The sequence below is a fragment of the Triticum urartu genome, chromosome 2 (assembly GCF_003073215.2).
Source record: "Triticum urartu cultivar G1812 chromosome 2, Tu2.1, whole genome shotgun sequence".
Lineage (NCBI taxonomy): Eukaryota > Viridiplantae > Streptophyta > Magnoliopsida > Poales > Poaceae > Triticum > Triticum urartu.
The window spans coordinates 95,389,864-95,405,984 of NC_053023.1; the positions used below are offsets into that span (position 1 = coordinate 95,389,864).

The window sequence follows — 16,121 nt, forward strand, 5'->3', positions numbered from 1 at the left end:
CGTCGGGGTGAAGTTTGGGTTCATGCTGCTCGACAAGTCCGGCGAGGCGGCGGCGGCCGCGCCGCGGGAGAAGTTCTCAAAGTTCTTCTTCGAGGACCAGGAGGAGGGCTTCGACGGTTTCATGGGCGAGAAGGATCTGGGGAAGTACGTCCACGGAGACTGCTTCGTCGTGCGGTGCACCGTTTCGGTTCTCAGACGACCAAAAAGGCACTAGGACAAATCAGTTCGATAAATTTCTACGTATCTAAACTCGGAATTTGGCCTCAAAATTATGGCAGAGTAGTTGTGTGCGTCATCTAACGGGAATCTGCATTATCTTCTTTTTGAGACAAATACACAAAATCCTGAACTTTGAGCTTGATTTGTACATCTCCGAGTGGAGGTTCTGAATTCTGAACTGGAATTCCAAAGCTTGGGAGTACTAGTATTTTGAGAGTGCTTCAAACATCCAACCCAAAACGAAAAATCGAAAATCTGCAAAAAAAAAATTGAGCTTCGAGTCAAACTTTATGATTTCGTCTCCTCGTTAACCGAGCAAGGGAGCAACCAGCTGCCCGTGGTGAGTCCCGAAGAGGCGGACGCTCCCATTCGTTGGCGTATTCACTCCGCGGTAAATGCGGCAGTACACGACGACTTATTCATGTGTCCACGTCACCTATTTATAGTGCTCTACCAGCGCAGTCGATGGCTCAGCGTTGCTGTGGAGATAGAGTTAGCTAGCAGCTCAACAACCTTACTACCTGCCCTCCAATGGCGAAGCCAAACCGCATGAGCCTCACTGTCGGCGCGAGAAGAGTTTTCGACTTCAAGGTCGAAGACTACTCCTTGGCTCGAACGATGGCCGGAGTTGGGGAGTCCTTCCAGTCCGACACCTTCTCCGTCGGCGGCTACGACTGGGCCGTGCGCTTCTCCCCGTGGAGTTCATCGCTCAACCTCGTGCTTTTGAGCAAGCTGCAGGCCATCGAGCGCGTCGGGGTGAAGTTCGCGTTCACGCTGCTCGACAAGTCCGGCAAGCCGTCGGCGGCAGTGCGGAAGAAGAAGTGCTCGGAGTTCCTATTCAAGGGCCAAGAACATGGCTTTTACGGTTTCGTGAGCCGTGCAGATCTGGGGAAGTACATGCGCAGAGACTGCTTCGTCGTGCGCTGCTCCGTTTCTGTTCTCAGGCGACCAACAAGGCGCTAGGACAAATCCGATCGATTTTTTTGGTTTTATATGCATGCGTTCTCTTCTCTTTTGTTGAGCTAGCGTGCATGCAGGAGCACTCACGGGGAGGAAGCATCGTGCAGGCGTCGTGTGTTAGCTGTCGTGTGTGAAGCAATTCCCTTTGTTGAGATGCTGTTTGCACGTGTCGAGTTTGACCAATGCATCAGAAAACGCTTCATCTCTAGCGTTCGATAATATGCTAGGCCAAATTTCGACCGTCTCGTTCTGTTCAAGAGTTAACTTTCTTTTTTAGGGGTAAGAGTTGACTTTTAATGTGGGAAATGTTTGGTTCATGGCCAGCTAGTATATCACAATTTAGATTGAGCAGTGTGAATTATTTTTTTGAAATTAATTATGAAAAATCACGGGGAAACCGACATAACATAGATCAAACTCAGGCTCAGACATCGTAACACATAGGGACAAACCCGCTCACACCAATAACATGACGACCGCCACAAGAAGACCAATCTCACAAACACATAGCAATGAAAAGCCCCGCTCCATTGAACAAGCCGCCCTTCCACCGCTGCCCAAAGAAGAAGTTATGGCTCCTATGAGAGGAGCGCACTCAGAACTCTCTTGCATTGGTGAAGACATATGCACTCCATAGTGCTTCGCGTCAATTGTAACAGACAACATACAGATGACCAACCTTCACAACAACCTCGTCGACACGACACAAGATCAATGCCCTCGAAGCCGTGAGACTCTTGGGGCCACCACCCTCTCGCTCCGTCTCGCCGTGTGCACTCAGGTGACACAATCTTTTGGGGTTGTCGCCCCGACATGCCACCACTCTAATAGAAGTTGCAACGCCACATGACCCATCTTCCCGCAACCGACGCTGTAGAAGGAAACTGCCTGCAGAACACGACCGTCACACCACTTCCGAGGCTACCGCCTCGACATATAGTCCAACTAGCCCCACTGAGACGTGTTGACCGAGTCGACTCCCCTGTCGCCCCTGCAGCTCAAGGTTGCCACTCAAGTCATGCCGGGCTGCAACTTGATCTCATGGAGCTATCGTCACATCGCTGCCCGAGGCTGCCACCTCGACGTGCAAGGACCATCCCGGAGTCGTTGCCTCGTCGTACACCACCCGCGACGGTGACAGAACCCCGCGCAACAGCCAAAAGCTAGCCCTCCAAGGCGATGCCTCCAAGGAGGTTACAACGTAGACGCCCTCGTCGTCCAGTCCACAAGTCCGGAGTTTGGATTTTCACCCGAAGAGCCCAAGCACTACAAGAAGAGAGAGGATGAGGATCTCTGAGAAAACGCATCCAAGGAGAAAACAAATGCCCACATGCGATGCCATTGCCAAAAGGCTTTCGCCGGAGTTCCTCGTCTCTCATTGATGGGCTTGCAGATATAAAGCCCCTAGGGTACCTTACCATGGAGCCAAGCCTCTTGTGTAGCACACCCCAACGCAGCAGCCATGCACTCTTCCCGTTATCCACCACAACTCCTCATGCCACGAAGCAAAATCTCGTATACCGAGGTCAGACCCGAGCACACATGTTGCAACCGTCGATTCGGGGCCGCCACCCCGGCTTCAACTCCCCACTCCCATCAGGCGCGTCCATCCCTGCCAAAACCAAGCCGTCGCGTAGCCCTCACCATGGATCTGGGCGAAATCCCACATAATAAGATAAAAAGACTATTCTACATGTTGTACACGTTGTCATCTCTTAGTTACATATTTTCTAGTATAATCCCCACAAATTTAGAAGATAATTCATTTTGTATGCTAGTTTTTTTCCTTCTCTAAATCATGTGCATGACATGAGATAAAGACCGTCTTATCAATGACTAATGACCGACTCCCTGCAAAAAAAGTCAAACGATCACTCGGAATTCAAGGTTAAGTAGTACTCCCAATGTACTCGAAATTCAAGATTTAAAAACCGACCATTTCATAACATCTGAGTAAATCCTTTTGTGACCATTTCATATGATCGTTTTATCTATACCAATATAAAAAGACCCAAAGGGGCAGATCTAAACCATCTCGACCGTCAAATCATATTATCTAGCAGTTCAAATCGCTCCAATGTCGAGCATCAAACACGTTTAACGCTCTAATTACCCACCATTACCATTGGTTATAAATATATTTTGACTCAACACTATTCCATGAAATCTATTATGTAATTAGTTCCTACCATTCCTGCAAAAAAAGTAATTGATATTTTATCAAATACCAACATGCAACAGATATATCTTATTTAATATAACGTGCAACTACTAATATAAATGTGCATTGCACGCACATTATTACTAGTTTGCACAAGTGCCCGTCTATCGGCGGGGCAGAGTGGACTAGCACCTACCGGCTCCAGCAAAGCACGACCGCCCCCCTCCCTTTCGACCGCGCCGCTATTCGACTCGCGCGCTCCCGAAAATTCCCCGCCCCGCTCGCCCCCTCCCTCCCGCCATGAGCTCCTCCTCCGGCCGCCGCTCCTCGCCGCCGGCGAGTCCGGCGGCCTCCTCCTCCGGCCAGAAGCGGGCGAGGGGCGACGACGATCCCGGCACGTCGCTCGTTTCCAACCCCGCCTCCACCTCCGCCCCCGCCCCGGCCCAGAACCCTCGCCGCGCCTTCGCCTCCTCCCCGTTCGCCGACTTCGGGAGCTACATGTCCGCGAAGAACAGCAAGCTCTCCGCGCAGTTCGACGCCGACGCCTCCACCTCCGCCGCGGCGCTCGGGGCCCTGTTCGCGGGCGTCTGCATCTTCGTCGACGGCTTCACCGTCCCCTCTAGCCAGGTGCCCCCCGCCGCTCGCCGGCTCATACTGTAGTTGTCTGATTCCGTCGGATTTTGTTGTAGCTTCATCGGTGGAGGCTATGTCGATTTCTTCCAATCTTATTATTGTTTGGGGATTGGCAGGAGCTGAAGGAGATTATGCTGAACAACGGAGGCCGGTTCGTCAACTACTTCTCGAGGCACACGGTGACACACATCATCTGCACGCACCTCCCGGAGAGCAAAATGCGGAACATGAGGTACTAATACAAAATGGAGGTTCACTTTCTGTGCCAGTCTACGGACGCGTGTAATAACTATGTTTTTCGGTGTGTGTTCTCTCTGATATTGTTGCTGCTTAATCCAGAGCATTCAGTAAAGGGCTTCCTGTTGTCAAGCCGGGGTGGGTGGTGGATTCCCTTGCAGAGAACCGGCTCCTCAGCTGTACTTTTCTCCCCCCTTCCATTTTTGTAACAAGCCTGTTAGTGCTGAATGATCTGCTTCATTGTTGCAGCTTTTCCTTGAGTGTTTAGTTAAACCTTGCTGCTAGTTTTTTTTGTATAATAATAGGTTTGCTTGAGTTGTGAGTTGCGATGCAATTAGTAAGATCATTTTCTTCAAATTTTAAATCTATGAAATGTAGCCATATGTATCAGTAAATATCAGGTGCTAGCAGAATGAGCAAACTTTTTTCATTGAACACCTAAGATAATTTTATTTTTTCTCACTGAAAGTGCTTATATTTAATTCAGTAGATCACATGTATAGCCTGTGAAGTTTTTTTATGACACCTAAAGTTTGTATGCTCTTATATTACTTCATTTGTTCTTGTATGTAATTATGATTCTGTTTTCTTATTTTCACTTAGGGGTTCCATACCAAATAAGTCAGCATAATTCTTCAAGCCGAAAGCAGATGAAGCTTTCTGCTTTCTTTTCTGGGAAACAAAATGGAATACAGTATCAGGGCAATCAAAATGATGAAAACAAAGACCTTGAGTTCCAAACTTCTTCTGCTCAGGACGGATCACGTGGCCAAACTGAGTCTTGTGAACAGGAAGGGCCATTACTGAATGTGGAAGTAGCAGAAGACTCACTATCCTCAGATGAACATAGAGTTCCATTAATGAATGTGGAAGTAGCAGAGGACTCACTATCCTCAGGTGAACATGGAGTTCCATTGATGAATGTGGAGGTAGCAGAGGACTCAGTATCCTCAGATGAACATGGAGTTTCAACATTTGAAGAACGAGATTGTGAAGATTTTGCAGTGGATGAGGATGATAATGCCTGTAAAATAGCATTTTCAGAAAGTATGGATAATGACATGGATCCTGAACTTCACGTGGCTCAGTCTCCTGATGCTACTTCAAGGTGTTCAGATGTATGCGGTACAGGCTCTGTGGGCAGCCATTTGTCAATTGGTTCATTGGAGAAAGATACAGCTAAATCTTCTAGCCGGTCACATTCAACCCTGACAGATCCTAATTTTGTGGAGAATTATTTCAAGGCATGTTACTCAAACAATTTAGCATCATTGATGTTCCGTTATCATAATTATTACACTATTCTTGGCATGGTGTGGTTTAAAATTGTAACATTGCCACTGAAGTCTCGAAAATATTCTCTTTTAAAGTAATCACATTTATGTCCAAGTCCTGTTTTTGTGTTGGTAAGGATTGGACAGAATGCAATCTTGTGCGCAGTAAGAGTATATGGAGGGTGGTTTGAGGTGTCATTAATAATTTTTGAAGCTCGTAATTACTGAAATGCTTTGCTGCTTCTATTTCATTATAATATCAGATATCTTTTCATAACTGTGATGTTGCATTTTTTTGTCACATTGATTATTTTTACAATAACCTTATTTGGTACTGTAGCATTCTCGACTGCATTTCATTGGAACTTGGCGAAATCGCTACCGCAAGCGCTTCTCAAATTTACCTGGAGCTAAAAGCAGTAAGGGCAACAATGATCATTCAGGGAAGAAGAAAACAATAATTCATATTGATATGGTAATCTTGTTAACATGTCATCCTATTTGCTAGCTGTACAACCACAAACAAATTGTACTTCTATATGTGTAAATTTGGCCGTGAAGTTCCTTTCTTTTTTTTTGCTTTGCACTATATTTAGCTGTATAATTACGCATATCACTTTGTGACCTTTAGAATCCAGGTTTAGTTATTGCCATGCTTATGCGTTAGGAATCCCTGATCAGTGATCAATCACAGTTTTGTAACTTGGTTTTTCAATATAATAATGAATCTAACAAGCGTGGTAAATTGAAATTCTACTTGTAAGGACACACCATCTTTTTAGAGGAATGTGCTGAAAAAGAGCTAAATACCGCTAACCATGGCCTAGTTCTCCATGCCATTGGATTCTGTGAAAAAAAAATCATCCACAGAGACTAGCAGGTAAGCAGCAAATCAAATCTTTAAAACTTCAGTCCAAGATACATATTCCAGTCAGTAGTTGAATTAATACTCACAGAAGACTGAAGATCAATATTTTCTCAGTTGCTTATCTTGATCCTGGGCATAACCTTTCTGCAGATTCATTACTGTATTTTGGTATATGCTGCGTATGCCAGAGCTATTTGCATCATAGTTGTTATCTTGATATTTTACACATTTTCTCCGCAATTCCAGGACTGCTTTTTTGTATCTGTCGTCATCAGAAATAGGCCAGAGCTGCACGATAAGCCGGTAGCAGTTTGTCATTCCGACAATCCTAAAGGAACCGCAGAAATATCATCTGCAAACTACCCTGCACGAAACTATGGTGCTTTTATTTTTATTGGATATCACAACTGGAGCTTAAAATCTTGTTACTATGGACACATCTGAGTATTTATGTGTCCTCTTTCTTGGGTTCCAGGGATAAAGGCTGGCATGTTCGTTAGAGATGCCAAAGCTCGGTGCCCTCACCTAACGGTTGTTCCTTATAACTTCGATGCATACGGGGAGGTATATAGTTTACTGCGATGGTCAGTTCGCCTTCAAACTTTATCTGGACACTCCCGTTGTTATAATTGAGATGTTGGTATGGAACTATTGTAGGTTGCGGATCAGTTCTATGGTATTTTGCATAAATATTGCACTAAGGTTCAGGTTTGTACTGTATTATCCCATGATTACTCAGCATGTATTCATGTCAATACAATCCTGGCACTGTGATTGCCACACTTGCATCCAGAAGTCTAACAAAGTTATTTAGGCTTTGAGCTGTGATGAAGCTTTTTTGGACATGACGGAATGCTTACACGATAATCCAGAGGAAGTTACAGAAAGAATGAGAAATGAGATTTTTGGTACAACAAAGTGCACTGCCAGTGCAGGTATTGCTGAAAACAGGCTCCTAGCCCGATTAGCCACCAGATCCGCAAAGCCGAATGGACAGTTATTTATTTCATCTGAGAAGGTATGCGTCGATGTTAATCGCGTCCATCCTTAGATTTGTAAAACCGTTCCATTCCATGTACCAGGTTAGTTTAAATGAGTTCCTGTTTGGAACAACAATTTTGTAGGAATAAATATGAAGGAATTGCCCTGTTGATTACAACTGCGAGGTTGAGTCAACTACACAAGCTTATTGACTAAGAAAGTGCATGTTCTGTTGTTTAGAAAACTGTAATTTGTTTCTGGGTATATTAGATCTAACTACACCGTAAGGTGCTAATGGCTATTCACCTCGAGAGTATGAGGTAAATGAAAAATAACCTTGAGAGTCTGTGACTGTGTCGTGTAAATCTTTTGTGGAAAATATTTTCGATCTGCTTACTGATTTTACTTTAGTCTTTGCATACAGTTGAATATAATTCAAGACAGTTAATTAGTCCAAGTATTTGCTTTATTCATCATGGCACAGTTTCTTTTGACTTGCTTAATCGACTTCTGTTTTGTCTAAGAGCAACGCTGTTACAGGTTGATGATTATTTGAGTACCCTCCCTATCAAAGCACTTCCAGGCATTGGTTATACTGTTTCTGATAAACTGAAAAGCAAAGAAGTTGAACACTGTGGTCAGCTTCGCAACATTTCAAAGGTTAGTCAACATCGTATTTGTGTAATTTAATATACAGTTGTCCCTTCTCTTCAAGGAAATTGACAAGGGCACAGTCAAGTGATCCTTTATTTTTACAAGTTTGATACCATGCTTGACTAAATTTACTAATATGGATTAGAATGAATATCAGCTGTTCCATCTTTTTCAACGAGAAACTGTTTGTCAGTTTATCTGGGATATCTGCTACCTAAAGATTATATCACGCATTGCCATATCTGTGATTTGGAGGTCTGTACATATAGTTTCTTTACTGATTTCATTCAGCTAACTTACTGCTGTGCAAACAATTCTTATATAGGATGCTCTCCATAAGGACTTCGGAAAAAAGATCAGTAACATGCTATGGAACTATTGCAGAGGAATTGATCATTCAGTTGTTGAAGCTGTTCAGGTAGAAGCACCCTAGTTTTTTTTTCTGTTGTGAGAACCTGCACCTGTATTGTCAAGGCCATAATTTTCTTGCAGGGAAACATGCAAATTTGATGCCAGTTTTGTGTTAAGGTTGCATAGCTAAAAATGGTACCTTGAGACTGCACACGGTTAACTCATTGTTGCAAATGCCTCGAAGTAACTACATTTATGTAATTGTTTTCTCCTGAATTGATCTCGTAGCCAATTTCATAGACAGGAAGTATGCCTTGTGAATACAAGGAACAACAGCCCCCCCTGAAATTCGTAGAACTGTTTTTGTTTCGTAAAGATGTCCTGTCTTTTGGAAGGAATTAATTATGTGAAGGATGCATGCCTTCAATATGTTAATATTGCTCATTTTGTGCACATTTTACTAAAATGCCGAAGATAAGTTTCTTCTTACAGATGTACAAAATGTCCTAATGTTCCTTTGGTATAATTCTTATGGATTGTCGCTATTGGATACAAAAGTCATAGGGAAAATGAAATATAATTATTTTGTTTTAAAGTATTGTGTGCCTCCTGCATGTATAGATTGCACTATTTTTTCTTTATTTTGGTTTATGATGGTTCCCCCCTAGCTTCTGCGTAGCATGGTAATTTGCTGAAATACAACTGTGTCATATGCATTGCTTCAGTAATAGCTCATAGCGGACACATCATACACGATTGGACTAACTTGGTCTCCAAGAATAATACTCCCTCCGCCTGGAAATACTTGTCGGAGAAATGGATGTATCTAGACATATTTTAGTTCTAAATACATTCATTTTTATCCATTTCTGCGACAAGTATTTCCGGACGGAGGGAGTAGTTGTCTTCTTTTTAATTGCGTTAGCTGTTGACATGGGCACATTTTTTTTTTCTCATAGGGATCAAAGGTTTAATTTTACTTATCACTGATACCTAGCAGGCACTGTTGATTTTGGTAATCCTTTTCTTTTGGAACCGAATAATCTGATATATTTAAACATTTTTTGGGACCCAAATAATACAGGAAACAAAATCTGTGGGTGCCGAAGTCAATTGGGGAGTCAGATTTAATGAGAACAAAGATGTATGTTCTTCTTTATTTCTCTTTCCTGTTTATTATTTTAGTGCTGCCCCTTTTCGTGTTTGATATTCTTTTTGTTTATTTGCAGGCTGATAATTTTCTAGTCAACCTCAGCAAGGAGGTTTCTTTACGCTTACAAGGATGTGGACTACAGGGCCGTACTATTACCCTTAAGGTTCTTTGGGCTGACTGAACACAGTTTTTCTCCATTTCTTGCCAGTTGGTTAAAGGTTTATAGCCATATGTTCTGCCTTGAAGGTGAAAACAAGAAGGAAAGGTGCTGGAGAGCCACTAAAATTTATGGGGTGTGGTGACTGCGAAACCACGAGTCGTTCTACCACAGTAAGGGTTAAATAATGGCATTTGAATATAGAGTTGTGTCATTGTGTTGTAATCTAGTTTCCTTCGGCTTTTCTGTATGAACTTGGCTATTCTGTCTCATTGTTTTGTAATGTTGACCATTTTCAGCAAGGGATTGGCAATTATTTATCCTGTAAAATGAGTTTCAGTTCTTAGTGCATATGTGCCTGTTATTTTATTTTGTATTTTTAATGCATCATGTGATTTTTTTATCACTGCTATGTTACCTTTCTTTCTTCTCCTTTGTTGTTTCAAAGATGACAGGTGCAACTGACAATTTAGTCACGCTTCAGAGAATTGCAAGACAATTGTTTGCAGCTTTGCATGTTGGTAAGTTTGATATATTCTTCTCATATCTTATACACACCACAGTAGACTGCCATAAGTCTGTTCAAGTAGCCTCTTTTCTGCGGTTACTTTGTTGAATACTAAGTTCTAGTGCCATATTCTAGATGTGAAGGAAGTGCGAGGAGTTGGACTAAAAATGTCAAAGCTTGAACATGCAGATTTAGGTCGCGGAGGTATCTTCTAACTATTCAATTTCTTAACACCCTTTTGGGCATGGTATACATACACATTGCTGCACTGTTTATGTAGCAACCTTTTTCTCGAACACGCTTCTAAATGCGTGTTGTTGTGCATTAGAAGAACACCAAAAAGGTGCAGTGTTTATGTCACATTGTTTTTTAAAGGTACTCTCATGTAGTATTGGTTTTAAGACAAGTAATATTAAATGGTTTCTTTCCAGCACATTGATACAGTAAGTCAATAACATTTGCTTCTTCCACCACCCTTATGATAGCTTGCCCGAGTACGTCTTAGTTCAGATACTATCTCCAGGTTGCAATGCTCATAAATTTCCTGCTAAAATGATAATTGCACTTCATGTTCTTTCCCTGTTGCTTACCTGATTTTATGAATGCTTATGTCCTTATGGTTTTTATTTTTTAATGAAGCACAACAAGGGAATATGCTTAAATCATGGCTTGGTTCATCATCTGAGAAGCTCAAGAAACAATGCAGCGAGAGAACCTGCTTTCTTGGGAACAGTGATGGTGCAGGTATTGGTCTTTTTTTTCTTTTACTTTTTTATTATATCAAGGTGTCATTTTCCATCGTATAGCAAATGCATTATTTTGATGTTGCTTTACATGCTTAGCGTTGAATTTGCAAATTTTCCGTCCCATGGATTTGTTTAAAAGATTTTGACTTGTCAGAGATCTTGTAGGAGCCTCTACCAGTGAGATACGAAATTTGGGAAGCTCCAGACCATCACTTACAGGTGTTGCATCCCACTCGTCGAAGGTGAAGCTTACAAGTGGTAGGTCTACCAGAGTTCATGCTGCTGAGTTGCCACCATTATCTGAACTTGATTTGGAGGTCCTCAAGAACCTTCCTCCAGAGATAATATCTGAAATGAATGACATGTATAAGGGAGAATTGCATGGTTTTCTGGGCACGATAAAGGGTGATGAAGGCAAGGAAAGCAATTCAAAATCTTGTGTTTTACCTGCCGTTAACCAGAACTCTGTACCTGTTTGTAATGCAAGGTTGCACCAATATGGAGAGTGCACTGACTCCATGCATTTGGAAAAACGGAATAACATTAAGGTGAGATGATCAGTAAACTTAAAACTGGAAACAGAGTGGAAGCACTAGTCAAATCTGCTACTTTGTCATTCCTATTTTGAACCATTCCTCAAGTATCCTAATTGTTGCCATTACTCCCATAGGGGGCATCAGACCAGGAAGTTCAAACTGCCCATGCTTCGTGCTCAAGAGCCAATGAATTGATTGATACAGAGAGTGTCACACGGCTTGATTTCATGCCTAATTCTCTAAGCCAGGCAGACTTCACAGTTTTGCAGGAATTACCCGAGGATGTCAAGGCTGATTTGTTCAATGTGCTTCCATTACATAGGCCAATGGATCCTACATGCCGCACTTCAAACATTACTGAAAATAAATCTCTGAAGAATGGAGGAGCTGATGATCCAAAAAATCCAGTGATTTGTGTTCTGGCGGGAAGTTCTCAGAAATGGGCTGAACAGTTCAGAGTTAGCAGTTCCCTACTATTGAATGCCATTGCAGAGCAACACGCAAATTCTATCTCCAGTCAACCTTTATCTTCAATTTTAGAGCATGTTGCTTCCCTACTCCCTCTGTGTCCTACCTCAGGTAGCGAAGAATGGAGCGACACATTCTCCCGACTCTCTGTTCTTCTTACAGAGTATATACACCTGAAAGTTGATTCTGATATTGAAGAGCTGTACAAATGTTTCCTTCTTTTGAAAAGGTAAAGTGTACTGTTCGAGAAAAAAGGGGTAAATCATGCAGTCATTTAACCATTATTAGATATGAATTTGTTGGGAAATTGTTGCAAACCAAGATGTGCATACTCAGTGAACATGAATTGGTATAAATGTGGTAGTTAGTCTCCCTCACGATGAGGAAGGTTATTCATGAAACCAGGTTATTATTAACCACTGAACTTTCCCATTGCAGGTTCTCGTCAGCATCTGAGCTTTTTCTGGAATTGCACAATAGCATTCTCCCTTTACTGCAGGTAAAATTTACATGTTCAATTATCATCATTTTGGTTGTGGACAACATTGTTAGGATTTACCACTGTATTTGTTATGGCTGGCCTTCGGGTCCTTTGCTTTATCACTTTTGACTTTCACAAACATGAGGGATAAACCACCTTAGTTTTTAGATGGAACCAGACAGTTGTCCACCTTCCATCTTCGTTCTGATTATAAAGTTTTTAGTTGTTTCTATTTAAGCTTTAAAGGTCCACTACATTTTGAAATATGAGTAATTTGCGCTGCATGCAAACAAATTTGCAAGCTGGATGCAAGTAGAGGCATCAACTCGGCAATTCAGATTCTGGACATTTTTGTCCACAAACTTGTCAAACTGATCGAGTGAAAGCCCATCATCCTTTTTGTAGGATTCCATCACTCAACATTATGGTGGGACACTGCGTCTCTAGTTCGAAGTTCAGGTATTGCGGACCGCTTGGTGATAGAAAGGGCAGAGAAGGTGCGTAGGGGTCTCTGTGCCCTTGTTTATCAGTGACGACCATGGAGTGTGATGACTGGTTCTCCTGGGTCTGTGGATATGAACTGAAATACTGAATCAGGGTTTGGAATGCGAACATTCTCGCCACACCATGTATAAAAGGGGAATCATGTACACCTGCAAATATTTCTTTTTTTTGGGAGAACTGTAAATATTACTTCTACATGAAAGATGGCACGAGCTTGCATTTTGTTCTTTATAACATAGCCTTTTCTACATTAAAATTAAACAGAAGAAGGCAAAAGCTGATATATGCATGTCCTGCTTTGTATGTAATCGGTGTTGAGCACAATCCAACTTGCAAACCTCAGAAAAGATTCATCTTTTTCTGAATGTATATCATGGTTATGTTGTACATATGTAGTTTTGTATCAAGAAACAGCAAGAGAATTTTGTCAATTTTGGTTGAATTCCAATTGCAACTTGGACTGCAAGTTTCAACCTTTTTGGTCGAAAAGGGGGAAGACCCCGGCCTCTGCAAGTCTGAACATGGACATGAGAACTCAAAATTGCAAAAGTAGAGATTAGAGATTTGTTGATTGCTTAGGCCCGTGCAGAATTATATAATTCGACGCAATCACATCTTTCCCAAGACGAGGATCAATTTCTTTCCAAGTTCTTTGCAGATTTCAGCAGATTTTTTTAACACTAAATCCTGCTTTCAATCCATCAACTTCTTTCGATCACGTACAGAACATGCATACGAGCTACGAGCAACTGCATTGCAGTAGTGCTACTTTACTTACAACTACAGTATGCCATGTTCGAGTCTTGGAGAAAGAAGGATGTACATAAAAAGTGACCAGGATGGATCAACTGGTTTCTTGGCTAGAGCCCTAAGCGATGTGAAGCTGCGTCCTGACCGCGAAGGTCTTCTTGACCATGGAGCTAGTGCACCTCCTGATTGGCTGCATCATCTTGGGCGCCTGCACCAACTGCGTCTTGCGCCGCCGTTTGGCATCCGCTGCTTCCTGGTAACCTTGGCGGAGCTTGCGCTTCGCGGCTTCCATCTTCTCCTCCGAGCAGAGCCGGGCACGATCACCGTCGACGAAGCCGGCGGCAGGATCGGATGCCTTTTTGATGATTTCAGCCGTCTTCTTGGACAACGGCTCGCCGACGATCTTGGGAGGTCGCTTCGTCTTCATGTCAGGACCGGCGCAGGCACGCTGCTGCTGGCCGACGGTCGCCTTGGGCTGCGTGACGTTCTCCACCTTCTTCTTCATGGGCATGGCTGCTGTGACCTCGACGACCTCGTCCTGGACGGAGGTCTCCCACCCGCTCACGATGCCTCGCGCGAGGAGGCGGACGCGCTCCGAGTCGTGCTCCCGCAGCGCGCGCACAGACTCCGCGAGCTCCGTGGGGATGGGCACCCCCGGCGTTGATGGAACCACCCTGAGCGTCTCGAGAGACTCTGCCATGAGGTCGTCGAGAATCCCGCAGATACGCTCCGCCTGGTCGTCGTCGGCGGCGTTGCAGAGCCCTACCAGCAGGTCCCCCCTCGCGCGCTGGAACACGTGGCGGGAAAATTGGTCTGCGTCGGCGGCCTCGATGGCGGCGTCCACGGGGTCGAAGGCGCCGTAGAAGCTGTTCCACCGGCGGAGCATCTGCGCGGCCATGGCAGCGGCGGCTTTCCCGCGAGCTCCTGCGATCGATTTTGAGGTGGATGGGGGAGTGGGGAGGATTGGATGGGGAAATTGGGGAGGAAGATGGCGATCGCCTACCACGAGGCCCCCAATGCAGCTTATATCTCCCAGCGAGACGGTGACCGTACTCCAGTCGGACGCGAGCAGAGCGCCACTCCCGGTCGAATTCGGAAGCGCGTTTCACTCCAGTTGGACGGAATTCGGAAGCGCGTTTCACCATGCGTTGCGCGCACGCCTTGTACTCCCCTCGCTTGCTCTCCGACACGCACCGGCAGATGGGGCGGGAACCCCATGGTCACCGTCTCGCGAAGAGCCGCTGCGGAAGCCGCCATTGGCGCCATGATCGACGACCACGCCGTCGGCTCCCGCAAGAGACGAAGCTGACTCGCGTGCTCGGGAAGGGCGGCTTCAGCGTCGTCATCAAGGCGCGCCACCGGCGCGGACGTCGCCCTGAAATGCCTCATCCGCTCGCCCGACGACGGCAGCAGCAAGAGGAGGCGCCGTGCCCACGCGCTCCACCGCGACCTGCTGCGCGAGGCGTGCTACCTCGCGGCGTGCCGCGGCCACCCCCTCCGTCGTCGGCTTGCACGGCATTGCGCGGGACGCCCGCACCGGGCAGTGCAGCCTCGTGCTGGAGCACGTCGGCCCGAGCCTCGGCCACGTTCTGCGTGGTCGCCGCGAGCCGTTCACGTCGGCCCGAGCCTCGGCCATGTTCCTGGGGAGGCCGGACTACGACGAGCTCGTGGACGCCTGGTCGCTTGGCCGCGCCATGGCGGAGCTGCTCGCCGGCGAGCCACTGTTCCCTGGCCACAGCGCTCCTCAGAATCTTCCGCCTGTATGGCATCCACGCCGCTCGCCGCCGCGGGGCAGCCGGCTTCGTGAGCTGTTCCCCGAGGAGCGCCTGTCGCGCGACGGGTTTGAGGTTTTAGAGGGGCTCCTCGCCTGCGACCCCGGCCAGCGTCTGCCAGCGTCCATGGGGCTCCAATGCGCATGGTTTGCTGGCACCGCCGACGCCCCAGCTTCAGCCGCCTAGGATGCGTGCTCGACCGCCATTCTACCTCATCACTTGGGAGTGCATTTCCATTCCTCCAATGTTCAAAGATGATTTATTTTGTAATGTATATTGACGAATTTACCGCCAGGGACGAACGCACCTTGCAAGCATGCCTGAAAAATGTAGAAATCTTGAGCTGCAACGGAATTGTAAATGAGAGTATCACTGTGCTATCAATTCTGCAGTACTGCATTCTCAGAGTTTCAATAATGGCGATTAGAAAATGACACCCCAGCATTATTACACATCAGAGAGAGATGCAAATAAAAAAGAATTGTCATTTTTCACTTGACTAAATTTAATTTGTCATCATTCAAATTTTATCCCCGTTGGATAACACACGAAGATTCGGACTGTTGTTCTCTTTCCCAGGGGCAATGTTATGGGGCAAGCCCGTTTCGTTTTGAGAGTTGCTATTTTCTTTTTCTCTTTATTTGAAATTCTCTTATCTACCCGGTTTGGGGGAGAGAAAGAACAAAGAACGAGAGGGCCAGCCCGATG

General features: G+C 45.0%; 1 protein-coding gene and 1 pseudogene across 1 annotated transcript; both read left to right on the forward strand.

The window, feature by feature from the left end:
- Positions 1–3,562: 3,562 nt before the first annotated feature.
- Positions 3,563–13,113, forward strand: LOC125536078 (DNA repair protein REV1-like). The gene is made up of 21 exons (XM_048699204.1): positions 3,563–3,967; positions 4,090–4,205; positions 4,313–4,389; positions 4,814–5,454; positions 5,825–5,959; positions 6,599–6,731; positions 6,828–6,916; positions 7,010–7,060; positions 7,167–7,370; positions 7,874–7,993; positions 8,313–8,405; positions 9,423–9,482; positions 9,568–9,654; positions 9,738–9,821; positions 10,097–10,169; positions 10,292–10,360; positions 10,796–10,900; positions 11,068–11,450; positions 11,573–12,135; positions 12,345–12,405; positions 12,793–13,113. The coding sequence occupies exons 1-21, from the start codon at positions 3,641–3,643 to the stop codon at positions 12,832–12,834; spliced, it is 3,513 nt and encodes a 1,170-aa protein (XP_048555161.1). The 5' UTR covers positions 3,563–3,640; the 3' UTR covers positions 12,835–13,113.
- Positions 13,114–15,275: 2,162 nt separating this feature from the next.
- LOC125535251 lies at positions 15,276–15,693 on the forward strand (annotated as a pseudogene).
- Positions 15,694–16,121: the final 428 nt, after the last annotated feature.

Excerpts from the sequence above, each read along its gene's own strand:
- LOC125536078 (XM_048699204.1), top strand. The coding sequence starts at position 3,641 with ATGAGCTCCTCCTCCGGCCGCCGCTCCTCGCCGCCGGCGAGTCCGGCG. Across the intron at positions 5,960-6,598 it reads CAATAATTCATATTGATATG|GACTGCTTTTTTGTATCTGT; the intron begins GTAATCTTGTTA and ends CCGCAATTCCAG. Across the intron at positions 10,361-10,795 it reads TGCAGATTTAGGTCGCGGAG|CACAACAAGGGAATATGCTT; the intron begins GTATCTTCTAAC and ends TTTTTAATGAAG.